Source organism: Pelophylax lessonae, assembly GCF_965119305.1.
Source record: "Pelophylax lessonae genome assembly, chromosome: 4".
Classification (NCBI taxonomy): domain Eukaryota; kingdom Metazoa; phylum Chordata; class Amphibia; order Anura; family Ranidae; genus Pelophylax; species Pelophylax lessonae.
In genome coordinates, this window is record NC_138771.1 from 582,937,773 (window position 1) to 582,962,951 (window position 25,179).

Here is a 25,179-nt window from a genome sequence, read left to right on the forward strand (position 1 = left end):
ATAATGCCAGACGTTAGTTCTCTATGGGATTGTTAGACAGGGAGTTAGAGGTGTGTGTGTGTAAACAACACAAGTCCAGTAATCACACTACAGGAGATGGTCAAAGATTGCAGACACTAACGGAGTTGGTCAGAGATTGCAGACACTACAGGAGATGGTCAGAGATTGCAGACACTACAGGAGATGGTCATAGATTGCAGACTCTACAGGAGAGGGTCAGAGATTGCAGACACTACAGGAGTGGGTCAGAGATTGCAGACACTACAGGAGATGGTCATAGATTGCAGACAATACAGGATATGGTCAGAGATTGCAGACACTACAGAAGAGGGTCAGAGATTGCAGACACTACAGGAGAGGGTCAGAGATGGCAGACACTACAGAAGAGGGTCAGAGATTGCAGACACTACCGGAGAGGGTCAGAAATTGCAGACATATTACAGGAGATAAGTTAGAGATTGCAGTTACACTACAGAAGAGGGTCAGAGATTGCGGACATGATACAGGAGACAGTTAGAGATTGCAGACACATTACAGGAGATGGTCAGAGATTGCAGACACATTACAAGAGATGGTAAGAGATTGCAGACACAGTACAAGCGATGGTCAGGGATTGCATTTATGACTGAACTGTAAAAGTGTGAAGTATCATAGGGCTGTTCCACTCTACTTAAACCAGCTCTGCAAGACCGAGTCAGTAATCCTCCGTTGAAGTACATCCAAGTGACAAAAGGAAGCAGCACTTCCAATTTCCAAAATAAAAATTTTCTTAGTCAGCTGTTCAAGATTAGTGGAGGACAGTAAACAGTTAATGGGTCTGTAAAGATTGAGCCTGAACCAGCTGTAAATCCTTCAAAAAACATCAAACAAACCATGCAGCACACACAGAGCTTTGGCCTAATAGAAGCTGAAATAGTTAACAGCTAGCCATGTGTCACACTGTCGCTGGTCACATAGAATGTCAGTGGGCTGCAGCTCTCTTCAAGAGATCCCAGTAGATCAGTTTTTGAAATACTCAGATCAGCCCATCTGGCACCAACAACCGTGCCACATTCAAAATCACTTAAATCCACTTTTTTGACCATTTTGATGTTCGGTTTGAACTTAAGCAAGTCATCTTCACCAGGTCTAGGTGCCTATATGTATTGAGTTGCTGTCATGTGATTGGCTGATTAGCAATTTGTGTTACCAAGCAATTAAACATGTGTACCTAATAAAGTGGTTGGTGAGTGAGTGTGTGTGTGTATATGTATATATATATGTGTATATGTATGTATGTATGTATATATATATATATTGTGACAGGAAGTCAGGTGAATCTGTGGATGTTGTCACAGACAGGAGATACACTTCTGCTTGGGTTAGACAAAACACCAATTACTATAGGGTGTCGGCTGCAGAGATAGCCAGCAGGAAGTTGAAAACCATTCAGCTGTTCAGAATGAGGAAATGAAGGCCTCTATAATTTGTCCAAAGGAAGTTTAAGGATTGCTGCCTCCTGTCGCTGTGTGAGCTGGGAAGAGGAGGACAGTCAGACGTGTGCCTCCCGATGCCGTGTGGGCATGGGAGAAGGACTGCTGCCTCCTGACGCCGTGTGGGTAGAGGAGGACAGTCAGATGTGTGCCTCCCGACAAGCTGTGTGAGCATGGGAGAAGACCCCCTGAAGTGATGTGCGCTAAGGAGGGTAAACAGTTGTGAAGACTTCTCAAGGTGAGAAAACAAACTATTTCTATGTGGAAGAAATAAATGAATGTTTGCTATATGAAGAGGAAAAGGGACATGTTCCATATGAAGAGTAAAGGGACATGTTCAATGGACATTTGTTGTGGGAAGATAAAACATGGACTATTGAGTGTCCGCTGTAGGATCAGCAAGTCTGCCCAACAGTAGGTTGGGGACAGACTCTTAGGTAGGTTCCTATGTGAGAAGGTAGCCGCCCACAGTGGCAAGGATTTATTTTGTGTTTTATTTTATTTTGGATGTTTTTGCTGCATGCAGTCTGGTGAAGAAAATTGCATGAATAAACTACACTGTTGTTTGCAACCACTTCTCGGTAGCGGGTGTATGGATGACCCCTTTGGGGGTTCGTTACACAGGGAGATAGCCGAGAAGTAGTAATTGGTGTTTTGTCTAACCCAAGCAGAAGTGTATCTCCTGTCTGTGACAACATCCACAGATTCACCTGACTTCCTGTCACAATATATATATATATATATATATATATATATATATGTATATATATATATATATATATATATATATATATATATATATATATATATATATATACACACACACACAGTATCTCACAAAAGTGAATACACCCTTCACATTTTTGTACATATTTTATACCTTTCCATGTGACAACACTGAAGAAATGACACTTTGCTACAATGTAAAGTAGTGAGTGTACAGCTTGTATAACAGTGTAAATTTGCTGTCCCCTCAAAATAACTCAACACACAGCCATTAATGTCTAAACCGCTGGCAACAAAAGTGAGTACACCTCTAAGTGAAAATGTCCAAATTGGGCCCAATTAGCCATTTTCCTTTCCCGGAGTCATGGGACTCGTTATTGTTACAAGGTCTCAGGTGTAAATGGAGAGCAGGTGTGTAATATTTGGTGTTATCGCTCTCACTCTCCCATACTGGAAGTTCAGCATGGCACCTCATGGCAAAGAACTCTCTGAGGATCTGAAAATAAGAATTGTTGCTCTACATAAAGATGGCCTAGGTTATAAGAAGATTGCCAAGACCCTGAAACTGAGCTGCAGCACGGTGGCCAAGACCAAACAGCAGTTTAACATAACAGATTCCACTCAGAACAGGTTTCGCCATGGTCGACCAAAGAAGTTGAGTACACGTGCTCAGCGTCATATCCAAAGGTTGCCTTTGGGAAATAGACGTATGAGTGCTGCCAGCATTGCTGCAAAGGTTGAAGGGTGGGGGGTCAGCCTGTCAGTGCTCAGACCATATGCCGCACACTGCACCAAATTGATCTGCATGACTGTCGTCCCAGAAGGAAGCCCCTTCTAAAGATGATGCACAAGAAAGCCCGCAAACAGTTTGCTGAAGACAAGCAGACTGGAACCATGTCCTGTGGTCTGATGAGACCAAGATAAACGTATTTAGTTCAGATGGTGTCAAGCGTGTGTGGCGGGTGGTGGGAGTGTTGTGGTCTGGGACTGAAAAAGTGCTGCCGACACTGGGGAGCTACAGTTCATTGAGGGAACCATCAATGCCAATGTGTACTGTGACATACTGAAGCAGAGCAAACAGGCAAGTTTTAAAACTGTCTGCTGTCGTTTACCCCTGGCTGTGCTGAAGTTGGTGGTGAAGGTGTTACGCTGACCAGATGAGGAGGCGGTAGAGGATGAGGAAGCGGAGTAGGAGGAGTTATCAACAGGAGGCAAACTGAAGCGCCCTGCAATCCTCTGTGGTGGAAGGACATGCGCCAAACTGCTATCCGCCTCAGGCCCAGCCGCCACTGCATTTACCCAGTGTGCTGTTAGGGAGATATAGCATCCCTGACCATGCTTACTGGTCCATGTATCCATAGTTAGGTGGACCTTGCCACAGATGGCGTTGCGCAGTGCACACCTCATTTTGTCCCCCACTTGGTTGTGCAGGGAAGGGATGGCTCACCTGGAAAAGTAGTGGCGGCTGGGCACGACGTACTGTAGGACAGCCACCGCCATAAGGCTTTTAAAACTCTGCATCTTCACCAGACGGAATGACAGCATTTCAAAGAACAGGAATTTTGAAATGCTGGCATTTAGGGCCAGGGATCGAGGGTGGGTAGAGGGTACTTCCTCTTCCGCTCCAGTGTTTGGGAGATAGAGAGCTGAACGCTTCCATGGGACATTGTGGAGATGGTTGGTGACCCAGGTGGTGGTGTTGCTGGCAGATCCTCTGTTTGCAGGGTGGCAGGTGCCACTGTCACTACAGAGGTGGATGAAGAGGCCGAGACTGCAGCAGAAGAGGAAGCAGGAGGAGCCAGAGACCTTTCTTGGTTTTTGAGGTGTCTACTCCACTGTAGCTCGTGCTTTGCACTTAGATGCCTGGTCATGCAGGTTGTGCTCAGGTTGAGAACGTTTATGCCTCGCTTCAGGCTCTGATTGTACAGCGTGCAAACCACTTGTGTCTTGTAATCAGCACATTTTCTGAAGAACTGCCACGCTAGGGAACTCCTCGGAGCTGGCTTTGGTGTGCTCGGTCCCTTGCTGTGTTGGGCAGTAGCAGGCGTACTGTCTAGGGGACGGCTGCTCCGCTTTTGCACCCTGCTCCCTCTTCTGCTGTGCTGGTGGCTCTGTGCGACCACTGCCTCTTCCTCCAAACCACACAGGTCACCTGCATGACGTTGATTTCATGTGGGGTCGAGGACCTCATCGTCCTCCACATCATCTTCCACCCAGTCTTCACCCCTGTCCTCCTTGTCGGTCTGCACAATTCCGAAAGCCACAGCAGATGGCACCTGTGTTTCGTCATCATCCGGACGTGCTGCGATGGTCCTCCCATGTACTCATCTTGAAACATAAGTGGTTGGGCATCGGTGCACTCAATCTCTACCACTTCTGGGGCAGGGCTAGGTGGATGGCCCTGGGAAACCCTGCTAACAAAGTCATCAAAAAGCAGAAGAGACTGCTGCATGACTTGGGGCTCAGACTGCTTGGCGGATTTGCAAGGGGGTGAGGTGAAAGACTGATGGACATCGGCTGCAGGTGCCAATTCTGATCTTTCAGGGTGGGAGACAATGTGAAGGAACTGGAGGCACTATCAGCACCCAATCTACCTGTACTTGTTCTGGCCTCAACATTCGTAGAGCCGCATTAGGCCCGACCAAATACCGCTGCAGGTTCTGTCGCCTACTCGCACCTGAGGAAGGTGTTTCACTTGTGCGTGTAGCTGGCACAGATCGACCACGTCCTCTCCTTGCAACAGGAGCTCCACCAGTAGCACCACGACCGGGGCCACGTCCCTTATTTGACGTTCTCCTCATATTTCTCGAATTTAGGATCTTGCCCTAAATGGGTGTTTTTTGAATAGCAGAATAGATCAACAGTATATAAAGGGTGTATCTCACAGTAACATATGCAGCAAAATCTGCAAAATTTATTTTTTCCCCATAAATTGGTGTTTTTTGAATAGCAGAATAGAACAACAGTATGTAAAGGGTGTATCTCACAATGACCGATGCAGCAAAGGCTGCAATATTAAGTATTTTGCCCAAAAAGGGTGTTTTTAAAAACCCAGAAAATTATAGCTATATTTATAGCTTAAAATGCACACTGACTAATGCGGCAGAGTCCCCAGATGGAGGATATTGCCAAAAATGGGTGTTTTTTCAAAGCCTGAAAATTATTGAAGTATTTCAAACTTGGATTTGAATGTCACAAAAGCACATATGCAGTGCTGTTGTTGCACTGAGCTTGCATAAAATGGCCGCCGCTGCCCACCTAACTAACAGATGGATAAAAGTTATTTTTCTCTGTCACTGGGCTCAGGGCAGGGTAAAAAAGATTGTGCACTGCACCCACACAACAAAATCTATGTAGATCGCTGAGTTCTTCTGAGTAAAGATTCTGTCCTCTTCTCTCCCTCAAAGCAGCAGCCGCAGCCTTTCCCTACACTAGTTAGAGGAGAGTGACGTGAGGGGCTACGTGATTTCAGCTTATATAGAGGCTGGGTCACATGCTGCACTGGCCAATCACAGCCATGCCATTAGTAGGCATGGCTGTGATGGCTTCTAAGGGCACACAAGTTAAACGCTTCTTGATTGGCTGCCCTGCAGCTTTTTAAAACGCGCCATTAAATTGCTGAACACTGAACTCGATTCCGAACATACAGTAAAATTTTCAGGTTCGGGTCTGGGTACCAAAAACCTTAAAGTTCGGTACGAACCCGAACTTTACAGTTCGAGTTCGCTCAACCCTACCTACATTTAATCTCTGTGGGGAACCAATACTCATCACCATCCATTTCTGCTGCCCCGTGAAGTTCTCGCTAGAGGATTATTGTTGAGGCTTATCACTATTTGCCATTTGGTAAGAGGCCCATTCATTTACTTTCTCACGAGGTGGCACCGTGTGGTGGTGATACTGCAGTTTTTGCAATCTACAACCATCTATTTGATCTATGTTTCATGCCATTTCATATGTTTATCTGGTAAGGAGCCAATTCACTTTGGTGTGGGGAAACACACTATATTGTATGGGATATCTCACCTGTGTGTTCCAAGAACCAGTTTATTGACACCTTTGGACTTTATTTGAATTATTATTCACCTTTGGACTTCTGTGTTTTTTAGCACATTATCTTTGGTTGCTGCAATAGCATGGTCACGTTATATTTCCATCTGTACAAGTTTTTTTCACTTTTAAACAATTTTTTGTTTTTATCATCATTGGAAGCGCACTAGATATATTTCTTTTTCAAATTTACACTGTTATACAAGCTGTACACTCATTACTTTACATTGCAGCAAAGTGTAATTTCTTCAGTGTTGTCACATGAAAAGATATAATAAAATATTTACAAAAATGTTAGGGGTGTACTCACTTTTGTGAGATATGTATGTCTTCAATTTTACAATAGATGTCCTTTTCTATACCTGTAAAGGTTCCTTCTGATAGCAGCACTTTTACAGAGAATGCATGTTTAATACCAAATTCATCTAGATGTTCATTTGTCTTACAAGTTAAACTATGTATAGGAAAAACAAAGGTAGAGCCGGATATCATAACACTACAGTATGGCATCTCCTTTCCTGTTTTGCTGGGGATTATTAGTGCACATATTGTATGATGCTTCTCTGTAGAGAGTGTAGGGATTTCATAGGAAAAGGCTATTTAAAGTCTGGGACAGCAGCCAGATATGGCAGATTTAGGCTTTAATGTCAGAAGATGTTATGGTATTCAAATAGTTAAAGCTGAACTCCAGGCAAATATTAAAAAGAAAAAATGAAAAGGATGTACATGTTCATTAACAACTTGCTGACCATGCACTGTACATTTACTGCAACAGTGCGGGCCCGCTGTGCAGCCTGTCCAGCTGTGCTGTGATTTGTGATCACCGGGTCCCAGCCAGTGATTTACTGCCACAACCTGGCGATCAGTTCTGAGCTTCACAGAACACAGCTCTGTGGGTGTAAACAGTACAGAGCTGTGTTCAGTAACAGGGGATCTCGTTTTTTCATTCCCTGCTAAGCAGGGAAATAAAACAACTAGCTCCCCAGTAAAAGCAGCACACAGTACACACACAAACACTTGTTAGGCACATATTTAACCTCTTGAACACCCTAGATGTTGTTCCCTTCCTGCCCAGTGTCTTTAGTTCATTGGGATTTTTACCAAAGACATGTAGCTGACTACATTTTGGCCAAAATTTATGAAGAGATTACATTTTAAATTTTTTTATGGGATATGTTTTATAGCAAAAGGTAAAAAAATATTGTTTTTTTTTTCTCAAAATTGTCAGTCTTTTTTGGTTTATATAATAAAAAATAAAAAATCCCAGAGGTGATCAAATACCACCAACAAAAAGCTCAATTTGTATGAAAAAAATATATAAATTTTGTTTGGGTACAGCGCTGCATGACTACGCAATTGTCAGTTAACCACTTGCCTACAGGGCACTTAAACCCCCTTCCTGCCCAGGCCGATTTTCAGCTTTCAGCCCTGTTGCACTTTGACTGACAATTGCGCGGTCATGCAACACTGTACGCAAATTACATTTTTATAATTTTTTTCAAACAAATAGAACTTTCTTTTGGTGGTATTTAATCACTACTGGGGTTTTTATTTTTTGCTGAACAAACATAAAAAGACGGAAAATTTAGAAAAAAACAAAAAAACAGTTTTTATAGTTTGTTATAACATTTTGCAAACAGGTCATTTTTCTCCTTCATTGATGTGCACTGATGAGGCGGCACTGATGGGCCCTGATAGACACCGGTAGGCTGCACTGATGGGTAATGATAGGCTGCACTGTTGGGCACTGATAGGCTGCACTGTTGGGCACTGAAGAATGCATGTGCCTTTTCAAGGACTTCAACCAAGTTTCACTAGAGAAAGAAGTTAGAGTCCTCGGTGTGAATAGTTCTATTTGAAGTATCCTACTATATCCCTTCCTTTCCAAGTTCTCCAATAAAACAACAAAACAAATCCCCTAAACCGGTCTTTGAAGACAATAAGTGGAAGTGTGTGTGTGTGTGTGTGCGTGTGTGCGTGCGTGTGTGTGTGCGTGTGTGTGTGCGTGCGTGTGCACCCGGCTGTGTGAATCTATCTTGTGCCTGGCTGCAGAGCAAAAGTGGGGAAGACCAGGGAAAAATACCAAGCACTCCTACGGGGGTAGTGCTACATGTATATAGCATCAGCTACATACAGTACTGTATACAGCGCTATGTTACAGCATCAGGATGGGGACTTCCTGCCCGCTCTCAGAACAAAATTGAGTTGAGCACTCAGCCATTCACAGGAAGCTTTGTATTTTATCAACAAATACCTCTGCTTGATTAAGGGGGTTGGATTATGTCACAGTCTCCACCTCAGCTAATCAGAGGAAGCTTTGTATTCATTGATAAAAAACAAGGCATCCTGTAATGGCTGATCGCTCAACTGGACTCAGTTTTGTTCTGAGAGTAGGGCAGGAAGTCCCTATCCTGCTGCTGGAACACAGAGCTGTATACTGTGTGTAACTGATGCTACATACAGCTTATCCAGCTCTGACAATGAGTGCATCAATTAGTTAAGGAAAAAGTTCATTTGTACCACACCCAAAATTTGTCACAGCATGGCAGGCATGCTAATATTTGCCCTCTGTGGTACCTAAAGCTGAACCCCCCCTACCAGGAAAAAAAATAAAAAATTATCTTTGACCCTGTCTCCAGTTTTAGTAAACCAACCCAAATATGTTTATAAGCTATTATAAACCTACTGAGATCAGACTTTAGAGTCTCTTTTGATGCTGTTTTAGTGTTTTTTAGGAATAGGTTTGTTCTGTCCTGCCTATGTATTTTTTCAGTCTGTCCATACAGTATTGTCACCTGTTGACTTGGCCCCATCCACAGGCAGTCTAACTCCCCATAAGACACAGATGTTGAATCCAACACATCTTCGTTTCTCACAGGTGCAGCACAGTGGGTGCTTTTTCAAGTCAATTGAAGATAGTCCCCCGAATCTATAAAGACTGGTGCAGACAGATTTTGTGAAAACGTCTCTACTGTGTTCTTAAAGTGGTAAAGTATGTGCAAAATTTATGTACTTGAATTTGTCCCATGCTGCACCACTTTGAGAATGCACTTAAGACACTTTCACAAAATCTGTCTGATCTTGTTTTTCTCTCTGTACGCCAAAAGATAGTTGGTCATAATTATCTCCACTTTTGAATTTGGCATATTCAATGCTACACAATGTAGAAATGGCCCATTCAATGCGACACAGTGTAAAAGTGGCGCATTTTAAAACTACCTGAATTTGGTGCATAAGTCACTCTCAGAACCACAATTGTCGCGAATGCTTCCTGAATATGGCGAAATACAGTAACGAGAGATTAATGCCAGAAAATGACACAGTAGCTTTATTGAGTTTCCCCCAATAAATTCTTAGCCCCATTTCAGCAAAGAACTAAAAGAAACTTAGGGAACACAAAAGAAACAGGGATTGTCTAGCTAGGACTGAACTAATTTGTCCTAAACAGGAGGTGAAGATATAGGGAGATGCCAAATGACATATGTAAACAGGTTGTAGTGGCCCTAAACAATCACTAGATGTCAGCATACATCAGAACAATAGTAACCTGATACAGATCAATACAACAGAAAAGGTGCTTATAGGTGAAAGAGATCACCCTGTCATAAAGTGTATCTCAACCCAAAAATAAATAATATGTAATATATTGCAGCTTACTGTTCTTTTGATTGCTGCATTTATTTTTAATAACTTTTTGCCTTTATTTTTACTTGATTATCCTGTGAGTAACACGATTCCTGACCCTGGGTGGTCATGCTTACTCCTCCATGGTATCTACCCATGCTAGACTACAAACATGACTTCCTATCTTCCTCTCCATTACCTGGGGTGGAGGGATTAGTAGGTTTAGTAGATAATATTTTAGCTGCTTTCAGTTCAGCTCACAGGAAGTGACAAGGACACAGCATTTCTGGCAACATCAACAGATATTTACTTTACTTGCTGAAAATGTTCTTAACCTGAAAAATGAAAATGAAAGCAGCCACCACATCTAAAAACGAATAGAGTGCAATATCTTACATACTGTATATGTTCATTGGTTTAGACATCCTTTGTGCATAATCTTTTCTCTATTATTATACAGACTAAAACAATGTGATGTTTCATGTTTCTTATGGTATCATTTTCAAATTATTTACAATTTTCAAAAAGTCTGGTAGGTTCTGTGGAACCCATAGATCTTATGTGCCTATTTTTTATTATCTACCATATATTATATGATAAGGTTATTAATCCTTTATTTTTTATTACAGAGGGAAGTTCTTCAACAAATAAACCAGGGAAACCACCTTTCTGTCGCAACCAAACAAGTAAGTGACATGGGCAGCGATGTATAAATGAAAGGATCCAAAATATAAGAATATTAGCCCTGCCTCTCCCTGGACTCCATTTTGCTGAGCGGGGATCAATCCGCAGATCCCCACTGAGCAGGTGGATGACAGCTCCATTTCCGCTAACTTTGTAGAGATAGAGCTGTCAGATCCCCGCTCTCCTCTATGGGAGATTGAATGACAGGCGGTCCATTTTCATCCGATCCAATCCGATCCTCCAGACGGATGGAAAATAGGGTTTCCATCCATCTGGATTTCACAGACAGGATTGGATTGGATAGCAGCGGGTGTCAGCGAACATGTCACCGCTGACATCCGCTGCTCCATAGAGGTGCATGGAGCATCCGATCAGGTCCGCCTGAAAAAACTAACAGGCGGACCTGATCGTAAAGCCCGTGTGAAAGGGGCCTATCTTCATTAGGATCTAGCATTGCCCTATTGAGCCTGCAAAAGCCTTAAAGTGATATTGCACCCTTGGATTATTTAAGCACTTTCAGCAGCTGATTTAATAACCTATTGAGTATGCAACTTCTTTATCTTTTATCATTCCCTGTGTTCCAGTTTAGGCTGGTTCCATGATCACTGCCCAGGTTTCCTGTTTCAGGGTGGATTTCTCTTGTGGCAGCCTATGGAGCCACCCTTGTATGTAGGGACTAGAGATGTGTCTCTCTACACTGTGTGCATCAATAGAAACACACAGCCCCATAGACTAGAATGGCAGGGCACTCCCCTGCTCCTCCCTCCTTCTCCCCTCACCCTTCTCCAAACTAACAGACTGACACTGCACTGTCCACTATAACTTTTTCCTGTAAAAAACTGAAGTTTGGGGAAGTATCACTGAGATAGCAGAATCCAGCAGTAGTGAAAGCTGTAAAGTGCAAGCACTGGGGTAAGAAGTTTAATAAACTGGGGAATGTTTATAGTATCGTGCATAATAGGTGTTAAAAACTGAGTTTAGAATACTACTTTAAGAAAAATGTATTTGTAAATTCTGTATTGGCTCTCTCCCTTTCCCTCCTCCTGGCAGTCAGTGCTTGAGCATAGCAAATGGCCACTTGGGCACTGACCACTAGATCATGGAAGATAAAAAAAAAAATCTAATTCTCCTAAAAAGGGGCTCCAGAGAACCAATAGAGAGGCAAAGAGTAAAAGAACTGTTAGGATCTACTGGAGGGGGGGGGGGGGGGCTTAGGCTATCAATTGAATCTAATGTTTTTCCACTACTGTTTTTTCCATCGTCTGCTGATGTACAGTTTTCACATTTTTAAAGTTAATTCCAGGTAAACAGCTAAAAACACAGTTGAAATTTATCCAGAACTGTGTTTTTAAAGTTAAGGTTTCAGTGTAGAGATTCTGCTGTACATGCATATTATCTGCAGGACCAGTAGGAAAACACATGTCTTTGAGATGCTGGGATGATGAAATTCTATTGCCCGCCCCCACCCCTGCTACTGTAAGTTAATAAAACTTAGGGAGCTCAGCTGTCATAGGTTCTTATCAAGACTGCCCGACTATACCTCTCCTTTCCGCCCAGCTCCTCCATTCATACTACAGCTTCTGTGAATGAAAAATGATCTGTGAGTGGAGGACCGGTAGATGACTGAAAGGTCTGCCCCCTCCATTCCTCAATCACGTTTCATTTATAAAAATTGTAGTATGCCTTTTATGAACAGAGGAGCTGGGCGAAAAGGACAGGTATAGTCAGGCTGCTCTCCCGGCTGTTAGGGGTAGCCATGACATCCAGGGCTGCCACCTCAATACTTGCCACCCCCACATTTTCACCCAACTTGGCAAATCTGTTTGGGTGCTCAAACCCAGGGATGGCCTTGCTTTTCTGTGAGCCCCTACCACTCCCTCTGACTATAGTAACCCATCTTCCTACCTGATAATCCTAATTTACCCTTTCACATCAACCCCATTAACCACCTGCTCCATGAGGGCACCTTTCAAAGTTGTCATTTCTGCCCAGTGTTGAAATTTGCTCTCTAGATCTCTAATGTGAACTTCTAGAAGGGCAACCCACTGACATCTGTCGCAGTGGTATCCATACTGGAGCGGTTGCTCAATTGTTGTATACATGTGGCACAGTGCAAAACCTTCAGCCTTACTAGCACGTATTATCTCAGTTACAATATAAATATTACTAACAGGAAATTACAGATGTTGCTCACAGGTTAGAAGACTCCTGTTATAAGCTTCTGTTTTTAACTCATGACTTTGTCAATGTTCCAGCAAGAAAAAGGTGGCCAAGCTCAGAGTGAGTTCTACAGAAAGTTATAAAGAACCTGTAGCACCTGTGCCAAATTAACCACATTGTTTAATTAGCAGACTGAAGGAAGGAAAGAAAGAAAAAAAATGCTATTGAGCGCTTGTTCACACTGAACACAGCTTTGAAATCGTGCAAGTTCATTTGAACTTACACGATTTTAAAACCGCATTTCAGTCCGACTATGGGGGCAACTTGAAAGACATCCGTGCGGATTCATGCACAGATATCTATTGAAATCTCCCCCAAAGTTGGCAAAAGTAACGCAGGACCTACTTTTCTAAATCGGTGTGGCGCTGCAAAGTCTGTGTCACACTGATTGGGACACTCTGATGGCTGGAGATAGGCTGCGATTTGACATGTGATTTGACCTGTCAAATCTCGTGTCAAATTGTACCGATGTGAACGGTAGACTAAAAGTTACAGCAAAGGCGTCTTTAAAAGCTGCTAGTAAAGAACCCAAAGAAGTAAAAAAAAAAAACAACTGAAACCACGAGCAATCACCTGCAGTCAAAAGCAAAACTGTTTTTCAATCTCCACTCAATCTTCTAACTCTTCAGTTTCCAACCAGCAAAATGTGTCAAAATGGTACATACACCTAAGCAGAAGGACTAAACCTGCTTTGGTGTGTTGGATCGCAGGTTCAGAATTGAAATCGGGGGAAATACTTTCTTCTGATAATTTGAAAGTTGCTTACAATGGATGCCATTTTGTCAGGCTGGAGAGGAGTCCTGGGCCTCCCTTGATACAGGGGATTCAGTCATCAGGGGAAGCTCAGGTCCTGATCTGTATAATGAAACTCAGGGCAATTCGGTTATCTCTTCAAGGGTGTTTCCCTCATCTGTGAAGTCAACTGAGCAGGATTCAGTTAGCCAATGCTATGGCAATGACTTACATCAACCTGTATGGAAGCACCATAAACAGCATTCAGCTCATAAAGAGGTGAATCTGATTCTGCCCTGTACAGAAATTCATGTTCTAGCCCTGTCCACTGTGCACCCCCTAGGTGTGGAAAATTGCCAGACGGAATTCCTTTCAATGTCTGCAGAGAACGGTTTCAGCATCCTGAGGTGATTTAAAATCTGTGTTGCAAGTGGAGGACATTGAACATGGATGTCTTGGCTTCCTAGTTCAACTACAAACTGAGTAGGTTTGTTTCCAGATCCAGGGATTCTCTAGCGTTCAGTGGATGCTCTGGTGACTCCGTAAGATAAGTTCAACCTCATCTATGTCTTTTTTTCTCTGAAGCTCCTCACCTACACCACAGTATTATTATGGAGGGCAGTTCCTGAGGGACAGGGCCTATCAGATTTGGTCATCCCTACTCTCTTACAAGCTTGGAAATCACTTCATATAAAGTATATCATCGCACTTGGAAAGTATATTTCTCTGCTGTGAGACAAGGAAATTACATCCCAGTAAGTTTTCAGTGGGAAAAAAATCCAGTTTTTTCTCTACTATCAGCATCTGGCTTTGATTGCATTAAGTGAATGAAAGTAAAAAAACTTAAGCTTTTACAACCACTTTAAATGCACTTGATTCTCAAACTCTACCATGTCTCTGAGTGACAGCCTTCATAGGGTATTGTAAAACAGAACATGCCACCACAATTTTAAGCCACTACAATGTCATGAATAGGTGTGAAAACATTAAAATGATGTGGGTAAATTTTGCACTGTTTCCAGGGGTGACTAGTTTTCATACACAAGCTGTAAATATGCCAGGAGTTAACATTGCACTGCATGTGTGCTTCCAGTAGTGCGGTGTACACTATTTAAAAATTGCTAGGAGGCAGGGTAAAGTTTTGTTCAGTAAACTGTCTCTAAACTTTAAAAAAGTGAAATTCTGCACATAAGCTTTTGAGACTTACAAATCTTTCAACCCTCTTTTGGAATACTTCCTGCGCAGACTGAATTTCAAACTGTAGGCTGGCAAAGTGGTGCCTTCCTTGTGGTGTGCTAAACATTAATTAAAGCTTGGAATTCTTCTCTTATCTAATTAGGGACATAGGAAGACTTAGACCTTCTGTATATACTGCTGCCTATAGGAGGACTGGAAACTGGAAAGCCCTGGATATAACCCTTCCTGCTACAAGCATGCCTCAGTTTCTTGATAGTGTCCAAGGATGATGGAATTTTTTTCAGCTCTGCTGATTCAAGATGTAGCAGTTTTTCCAGGCCTTGGGCCTGATATGGGTCTGCCATTGTTACCGGTGACACCTTCAGCCCATTAAAGCTGAATACCCAAGTGTAAGATTTGAGACAATGACAATTCCGGCATCTTTGGTTTGTTTTGTTTATTTGATAATGGGGATGGGAGAAGGGAATGAGTGGGATACTCCTCTGGCTCAACTAGGTAAAACTGGGACACTTTGTAGAAAAATGCCTGTTAGCGCTGTCTTGACGCCAGCTGAATGCCAACCAACGCTTACTGGCGCTTGAAAAATGCTGTCTTGCTAGACTGTGCTAGCACTTAACCCTCTGGTTAACTCAAAAGATTCTGGACTGTAGTAAGACTTGACTCTTGACACTGCGTTTAGCTCAAAAGTCTTGTGAACAGCTCCCTCCAGCCCTTCACTGGCTGAGGTAGCTCCTTGTAACTGCTTGTGCTGCTGCAACTCTTAACACTATGCACTGCACGCTCTACACCTAATTCTTCAGGGCCCAACTGCTGGTGCCCCCTCTGACACTTCAGGGTCCTCTCACTAGGCACCCCCTCTGACACTTCAGGGTCCTCTCACTAGGCACCCCCTCTGACACTTCAGGATCACACTGGCACCCCCCTTACCACTAGCTAGCTCCTGGATCCCTTGGACCTTCACCGGAGCGGTCCCCTCTAAGCTAGGCAGACCCCCAGGGGCAGTTCACAGTACTCACAAACTTGGAATGCTTTCCTGGAACTGGACCCCCTCTACTCCGCTGGTCCTCGGCACACTGGATCCTCTCTGCAGCTCAGCTCAGCTCTCTGTCCCCTCAGGCAAGCTGCCTGGGACACCCGATCCTTCTGACAGGAGGAGAGACAGCCGTGCTCTCTCTCCTGGGACTCTGCTTCCTGCCAAAGACCCTGCATCATGCGCTCCCCTCAAACTTATACCCACTCCCAGAATCATGTGCTGCAGAATCTGCCTTCCTGGGGTAGATACAGGCCTGAATGTGCCACTGATTGGGTTTCCTCCACTGCCCAATGAGAACCCTCTCATGGAGGCAGTGGGGAGACTCCCCTCTCAATAGCAACACCTGGGAGACATGACAGCCCAGCTGTAAATCATAGCCATGCTGTTAGGCAGCCAAGGCCCACTATACTTTTGCCTAGCACCTACCCTGTAGGGTGCTACAAAGACCTAACCTATTTTTAATACTATCCAAACCAATAATTTGTCCTGTGACTAGCAGTACCACATATATCAACAAGATCGTTAGAATTATAATATATTATATTATTATACATCATTAAAATAGCATAAATACATGTATCACTGTCCCCATAGGGCTTGCTGGGGTTTAACCCTGGATTGCCCAACATTTTTTTTTTTTTAGTCAAATCCTCCTGTAGGTGGTAGTATAACCCTAAGGCTTAAAACTTGCTGTGCCCCTCAATGGACTCACTTTCCGCACAAATTGTTGAACTTTCCCGATCAGTAAACTTTCCCGCTGGGCTGTTGCACTGTTTACAAGCTCTGCAATACATAATTTCCTGCATCCCAGGCCTCTGTGTGTATATTGCAGGCACACCACGCTGCACTAACCCAACACTTGGAAGCAGACGGCAGCGTATATGCCCTTTTTCCCAGTGGGTGCGGAAGGAGGAGCGGTGACCAACATGGCACAGTAAGGAGCGGTCTTGGTGCCTAAGTTCAACGGGTCTAACACTTTACTGTCGGAGTGGGAGGAGAGACTAGGAAGTGACACCTGCCTGTACCAGGTTCCCGTCTGACTGATCACAGAGCTGGCCATCAACTTCCTGGAGGATGATGCCCACAGAGCGGTGGTGGTGCTTCCGGAGGATGCCAGGTCTAGCCTGGAACAGATCGTGGTGCGCCTAGAGGGTCTGTTTGGGAAAAACGTGACAGTCCCAGAACTGAAGCGGAAGTTCTTCGTTCACAGACAACAAGAAGATGAAAGCCTGACCCATTTTGTGGTAGCACTCGAGAATCTGTGGAAGCACCTTGAAAAGAATGATGTTCACAGCTGCACTGATATTGCCACAAACTATAAAAGAGACCACTTTGCAGTGGGAATAACGTCTGGCCCTGTGAGAAGAGCTCTGCAGGAGCAAATACAAATGCAACTCGCCCTCTTCTTCAGTGACACTGTAGTGGAATAAAGGTAAAATACTGCGCTAAATAAACAAACCCTATGTCAACGGAAAAAAAGCAGCTTGCACCAATCCAGAAATATGGATATAGATAAGCTTGAATAACATGCAGCGCTTTTTGTATTAAAATACACAAAAAAATCAAGTAGGAATAAAAGTTCATAAAGAGTCCACACACATATGAATGAATGGGGGATCCAAGGTAAACGTGGTTCAGACAGAGTAAAAAGTAAACTGTGAATCCAGAAGCCACCACCAGCAAACACCAGGTGTCCAAGCCTCTTACCGGATCTGACAGACCCCCATTACAGAGATCAGTCAAGCTTGCCCAATAAACATCCACTCATGTGGAGCCGGTCCCAGATCCAAAAGTCCTCTATGTCAGGCAGCCCGGTACCAGTGCTTAACCGGTTGCCGACCGCCGCACGTCTATATACTGCGGCGGTCAGCCCCGGCCAGGCACAGTGACATATCGATACGTCACTCGCCTGTCACTGACTTGCGAGCCTATTGCGGGCGGGCGCGCGCCCGCCGCGGCGCGCGCCCGCCGCGGCTCGTTCACAGACAAGTCAGTGCGTGTGACCGGCGGACTCGATGTCCGCCAGTCACACTACGATCGCTCCTGTGAAGGGAGAAAGACAGAGCGGCTTGTGTAAACAAGCTGCCTGTCAGTTCTCCCTGTGTAAAAGTGAAGATCTGACCGTTCTACTATGTAGAACTGTTGATCTTTGCTTTTACACCAATAGCAATGTCCCTGCACAGTTAGAATCACGCCCCTAGGACACACTTAACCCCTCCCTGTCCAATAAAGTTAACCCCTTCCCTGCCAGTGTCATTTTTGCAGTAACAGTGCATATGTATAGCACTGATTACTGCAGTAATGTCACTGGTACCCCCAAAAGTGTCAAAAATGTCAGTCAAGGGTCCGATCTGTCCGCCACAATGTCGCAGTACCGAAAAAAAATCGCAGATCGCCGCCATTACGCGTTAAAAAAAAAACCCACCAAAAATGACAAAAATCTTTCCCTTTTGTTAGTAAACGCGATAACTTTTGCGCAAACCAATCAAAATACGCTTTTTGCGATTTTTTTTTTTTACCAAACATAGGTAGCATAAAACAAATTGGCCGAAAAATGTTAAAAAATTTTGATTTTTACATTTTTTGGGGGGAATTTCATATAAAAAAATGTGAAAAATATTGTTATTTTTGCAAAATTTACGCACTTTTTTTGTTTATAGCGCGTGATCAAAAAATCGCACAGGTGATCAAATACCACCAAAAGAAAGCTCTGTTTGTGGGAAAAAAAGGACGTCAAATTTGTTTAGGTACAGCGTCGCATGACCGCGCAATTGTCCGTTAAAGTCACGCAGTAAAAAATCGCAAAAAAACCCCTGGTCCTTTAGCAGCCAAATCCTCCGGGGCTTAAGTGGTTAACAGACCTGTGCCTTTGAAAACATGCTTTCCATTATTATTATGGAGCTTAGCGTGGAGAGAGTACTGTATTCCTTATTTAAATATAAAGCAAACAGCTCCTGTAATGGACAGCAGGATACAAAGGTTCTCACATCACTTCCTGTGTGCAGCAGTGTCACCTGACTCACCCTCATCATGGTCACGTGACTTCATCAGGTGAAAATTACAATTTTTTATTTCTTTTTTACACAAAATTGTCACTTAATGATATATTGCTCACACATGCCATGGGTATATGTGGGATACCACATGTGTGAGACTTTTTGGGAGCCTAGCTGTGTACGGGACCCAAAAAATCAATCACCGTCTTCAGGTTTTCTACAGGCATAAATTGCTTATTTTACTTCCTCACTACCTATCACAGTTTCGGAGGTTTGAAATGTCAAGATAGCACAAAACCCCGCAAAATAGCCCCATTTTGGAAAGTAGACACCCCAAGCTATTTGCTGAGAGGTATGCTGAGTCCATGGAATATTTTATATTTTGCCACAAGTATCGGGAAAATGCCAAAAATGTTTTTTTTTTTTTTTGCACAAAGTTGTCACTTAAATGATATATTGCTCAAACATGCCATAGCTATATGTGAAATGACACCCCAAAATACATTGTGCTGCTTCTCCTGAGTACGGAGATATCACATGTGTGAGACTTTTTGGCAGTCTAGCTGCATACAGGACCTGGAAAACCAATCACTGCCTTCAGACTTTCTAAGGGCGTAAATTGTTGATTTCACTCCTCACTACCTATCACAGTTTCAGAGGCCATTAGATGCCAAGATAGCACAACCCCCCCCCCCCCCCCCCAAATTACCCCTTTTCGGAAAGTAGACACCCCCAAGATATTGCCTTGTAGCAATGGCATCATCACTGTGCTGCATATAACCTGTACAGAGAGAGAGAGCAGGTCCTCCCACTACAGGTTGTCTGCAGAAAATCACAGAGGAGGTGGATACAAGACCAGTTACTATGCACAGAGAAGGAGCAGCAGTAACTGGTCTTTATTACTGGAAGCTCCTGCAAAGAAGCAAAGTGCAAGAGAGATGTTTCATACTAGATAACTGTACAGATCTGGAGGAAATACACAAAGGACACCAGGTTTTTAGTAAGGACACCCATGGCTGATACATGTAGACAATATTTATTTAGCCCAGATCTCAGCTTTCCAGTGGAAATAATTATATGATTTATAGTGTTGCATTTCTTCAACCATATATGGCACTGGACAGAATGCCAAATGACTACATAAATTATACAATGAAAATATGATGTTAAGTATTCTATATAATCTCTGTGTATATTTCTGTATTGCAGTAAATGGAACAGAGTGTAATGGTGATAAGAAGTGTCCAGTAAATGACAGCTGTGATGACCCTTCACAATGTCCCTGTATGGATGGATACAAATCTTATAATCATACAGTAGGGAATATATATAGAATCGATTGTGACGGTGAGTACATTTGCACTTGGTGACAAATTGCATGGTGACACACTAAACAGGAGAGCACGGTATGGTCAGTTCTCTAGCTATGCTGGGAACTCAGTATGCTCTCCTCCAATGATCAGATTTGTCCTGACACGCACCCCCTGCACAGCCATTCAATGGAAAGTTCAGTGTGCTGCTGATTCCCCTCCCCCAGCTCTTATGCAGCTAAGAACAGAGGGAATGTGATCATTTGTCAATTTGTAATTTTAATTGGAATGGGTTGTTTTACAAGGTGATTGTTTATAATCACTTTAAAGCGACTGTAAAGGTAATTTAAAAAAAAAAAAGTAACAAACATGTCTATATGGAAGTGCACAGAGTGGCCATGAACCTAATTTTCTCTGGTCCCCCGCGGGCGCTCCTGGCCCCTTCTCCCGAGCCCCGCTGCTGCATCCATTGACACAGACAGTGGGATAAGGCCCCGGCCCCCGCTCCTTCGTCGCTGGCTTTGGTTGACAGCACCCAGCAAAGTCAGCAAGACCTAGAAGTGAGGGGAGAGAAGAGCTGCAGATTTGCATGGCGCAGGATCGAATGAAGGCTCAGGTAAGTATAAGGGGGGTGGGGGGGATGCTGATGCCTAAACATTTTTTTACCTTAATGCAAGAAATGCATTACTAGGGTTATGGAAAGGTTTTGGAGATGGGGTGTAGGGTTGCTGTTTGAACTTGGAAAAACACTAAATTCATCCAGAACACAGATTTGGTTCTGAAAACATCTGCAGTGTTTGGATCCACTGAATTTTGAGCAAAAATATGCTAAAAGCTGCGCAGTATGCATGATTTAATGGATATATAATTATGCAGCTATCCTGGCCTAAGCATGACTGTCTATTTAGATCCAGTGGTACTAACCTGTAGTTAGCCTACCTGAATTGATAGTTTAGCTTTCCTAGGTTTCTCCTACTCTGGTTACTGTGTGTCTCTGTCTGTTCCCAGTAGGTGGCACTGCTGCCTCTGGCAGTAGTATGAGGGCAACACTAACCGGACTTATGATTGTGTATCTCTCCCTGGCCAATCAGTAAGAGCTTCCTTGCCACTAGTGCATGCTGGGGAGGAAATAATAGTGAGGGTCTGAACCTGGCAAGTCAGTCTGTTCTCCCATTTGCTGCTAAGACCTAGGCCGGTTGCCTGAGAGGGTGACCATGTGGCTGAACAAAGGCCTGGATTTGGGGTCTAGGCTGTGGAGCCTGAAGTTTGAGGAGCCATGGAGGACCACACTGGAGTATGAAGTCTTCTCCCCAGGGGGGCTGGCAGTTGATTTAACAAACAATTTACAGAGTTACAACCACACAATGCACGGTAGGCTTCAAGGCTCTCTATCTGTGAAGACGGTACTGATCATTCACTGTGTTCATTCAGGCAAAGAAAGAGCTGGTAAATTACATATTCACATCCTGAAAGATCCCTTGCAACAGAGAAGAGGGAGAGCCACCAGTGCTGTGGGGGAAGGGGGGGGGGGGGTGACAAGGGAGCACACAGGGGTCGGGCAGCAGAAGGAAAGGGAACTGTGACAGGAGGGGCAGCAGTTACTGGAACCAATCCCAAGTATTTTCCTCCTGCAGGTGAATGCTGGTGGGAGGAAGAGAAAGAGAAGCTGGCTTCCAACTGCTGCAGGATGAAAATGTTGGGGATCAGTTCCAGGGCCGGATTAACATAGGGGCTATTGGAGCTGCAGCACCAGGCCCCTACCATAATATAGGCCCTGGCTGGCCAGATTCTGTCACCGCTATTTTCTGTCACTTGTAAACAGAGCAGCCCGGCTGCACAGCACTCAGGGTGGACACAGAGAGGCAGCTGCCGGGGTACGGATGTGTTATGGACATCAGAGATAAGGTGACCAGACGTCCCCGTTTTTGGGGACAGTTCCCGGATTGAGGACACTGTCCCAGCCCAGACTGAATCTGTCCCCACTTTGCAGGGCTGATTGGGCGGGAGGTTTTGGAGCTCTGATCACTCCCAGGGCAGTTTTTGACTGCCTGTTATTGGTAGAGGAGAAACAGGAGGCTTTACTCTTGTCTGAGTTTTGGTATAGCTGATCTATGATTGGCTGAGCTGAGGGCAGTCTGTCACTCTGCTGCTCTTTCCCCTCCCTCTGAGTCCCCCCCCCCTCCTCCCGGCAGACAGCTTCAGTGGATCGTCTCTCCTCCACATGCAGTAAGTAAATCACGGCAGCTACTGTGTGGGGCGGGGGCTATGTCATGACTTTGTGACAGGAAGAACACAGGGGTGAGTTTCACAGTAACAGGCTGTTTTATATCAAAACGTGCATTCAGGCAGGGAAGAAGTTACCAAATGTAACTTTATGGGAGGGGAGAGGGAGAACTTTGTCTGTGGGAGGTTAGGAAAACAACACAGTACCAAATCCATCACAAAACTAGTTGATCCTCATCAGGGGCGGACTGACCATTCGGGGGTTAGGGCACTGCCCGAGGGCCCAGGGTCAGTAGGGGGCCCCATGAGAGGCTACACATTACAGAAAGAAGCCAGGAACTTCCATGCAGACTATGCTGTGGTAGATATTTAAATGCCCACTATGTGGCTGAGCTGCAATTTGTAGGTGGGGCTTTGTGTGGATTGAGTGTGGACACAGGGGGCCCCATGATCTCTGATTGCCCGGGGGCCCCATGAGTTGTCAGTCCACCCCTGATCCTCATGGACTCAGGTGCTGATAACTAATGAGTGCTGCTGCTGGATCCTCTCTAGTCTCCAATTATCTACTATAGCTCACACTACAGTCACAGGGGCACACAGGACAGATAGTCTGCTGCATTCAGAGGAAGCTAAACAGCACCTCTGCACACAACATTGTACTATAGCTGTGTATGGACTGGCTGATTAGTGGGGGTCCATTTGTATCCAGCCCCAGAAGCCCTTAGTTCCGGCACAATGCTCCGAAAGTCCAGCAAGGTATGCCGTACCTTCAGAGCGCATGTGCCAGTGACACAACTGGCTGCATCCAGGGTAAATTCTTCCAAAACAGTGCACATTTAAGAGATATTTATTTTCCCTACAAGTAAGCCTTATTATACTTACCTATTGGGCTGCCTCAGAGGGGACAGGGGGGGGGGGGGCGAGTACCTCTGGATTACACAGAGCAAGAATCTCCCGCTTACCCTATGGCTGCTGTCATATGAAGTCCCGCATCCTGGACCTGCTCCTCCAATAGACAGCACACTGCTGAAGTCTATCATAGGAGCTGGTCCAGGAGGCAGGATTTCATATGACAGCAGCAACGCTGGGTAAGCAGGAGATCCCCGCTCTGTGTAATCCAGGCAGCTCTCCTCTCTCTAATCTCCAAGCACTGATCAGGCTGCATTGATGGGCACTGGTGAGCCTGCATTGATGGGCACTAATGAGGCTGCATTGATGGGCACTGATGAACCTGATCTGATTGGCACTGCTGAGGCTGCATTGGTGGGCACTGGTGAGGCTGCATTGATGGGCACTGGTGGACCTCTCTCAGCACTCCCCAGCTCCCCCGATTAGTGTCCTCCAGTGCTGCTTGCAAAAAGACTATAGAGGTGGAGGTGGAGCTTCTGGCTGCTAATGATCCCGCTGGGAGGATGCCTGCAGAAGTTCGTTCTGCGGGATATGTTGAGGGAGGTGAGTTGATGGGTTATGCAAGATGTTGAGACTTGTGTGCAGGGGCTTGAGGAAGGGGTTTGAGATAGGGGGAGGTAGGGGGAGGGTCAGTGACAGCAGCGTAGGAGCCCAGTACTAGTGCTGTACTGCTAACTTCAATTGTTCTATGCTTGGCACTGCCAAATGGCCTCTGCAGTGCTGGACCAATAAATTAGGACTCATTCACACCATATACTTTTATACCATCTGCACCCTTCTTCTGCACATACTACCCACGCCATACACTCCTAGCCCCTCTCCAAAATGTACCACCCACAGTCATATACTCCACAACCCTCTTCCAAACATACCACCCACAGTCATACACTCCACACCCCTCTCCTACACATACCACCAACTGCCATACATTCCACACCCCTCTCCTACTTGTACCAACCACAGCCATACACTCCACACTCCTCTCATACATGTACCACCCACCACCATACACTCCACACCCCTCTGCTACACGTACCACCCACAGCCATTCACTCCACAACCCTCTCCTACACGTACCACCCACCTCCATACATTCCACACCCCTCTCCTACATGTACCACCCACCGCCATACATTCCACACCCCTCTCCTACATGTACCACCCACCGCTATACACTCCACACCCCTCTCCTACATGTACCACCCACCGCCATACACTCCACACCCCTCTCCTACATGTACCACCCACAGCCATACACTGCACACCCCTCTCCTACATGTACCACCCACCACCATACACTCCACACCCCTCTCCTACATGTACCACCCACAGCCATACACTCCACACCTCTCTTCTACATGTACCACCCACCGCCATACACTCCACACCTCTCTTCTACATGTACCACCCACCACCATACACTCCACACCCCTCTCCTACATGTACCACCCACAGCCATACACTCCACACCTCTCTTCTACATGTACCACCCACAGCCATACACTCCACACCTCTCTTCTACATGTACCACCCACCGCCATACACTCCACACCCCTCTCCTACATGTACCACTCACCACGTACACCCTGCACCCCTCTCCTACATGTACCAAAAAGCAACGGGCCGACAGGAAGTGATCTCCCCTGGCATGACCAGTCCTGCATTCCAAATGCACCACCTGGGCCTGTAGTGGGATTAATAACGGGCACTGCGGGCCATCCTAAGGGAAGCCAGGTATTTAGCTTCTGTAATGTTGTGTTAGGTCTGCACAGCTGCGCCCTTCAACCTCACCTCAGGGCGTGCCACTCACGCCCATGTAGGGCTCATATGGAAGCCTGGGACTTCCATAGCATTGGGCCTGTTCAGCTGCACCCTTTCACCTCAGAGCGCACGCTGATGCACAGCCCTTAAAGCCCACCAAAATCCTCAGCACCAGGCCCATAATTCTCTTAATCCGACCCTGATCAGTTCCAGTAAATGCTACCTCTGTCCCCACTCCTGTC

The 25,179-nt window shown here is 45.0% G+C and overlaps 1 protein-coding gene across 1 annotated transcript in view; it reads left to right on the plus strand.

Annotated features, from left to right (window-relative positions):
* The window catches only part of ADGRE5 (adhesion G protein-coupled receptor E5), a gene marked incomplete at its 5' end in the record, with an annotated part of 183,202 nt that overhangs the window by 41,117 nt on the left and 116,906 nt on the right, over positions 1 to 25,179 (plus strand). Inside the window, 3 exons of the mRNA XM_082256377.1 lie at positions 10,502 to 10,558; positions 12,812 to 12,836; positions 19,944 to 20,081. Coding sequence (XP_082112503.1) covers positions 10,502 to 10,558; positions 12,812 to 12,836; positions 19,944 to 20,081 — 220 coding nt within the window. The remainder of the gene's footprint in view (positions 1 to 10,501; positions 10,559 to 12,811; positions 12,837 to 19,943; positions 20,082 to 25,179) is intronic.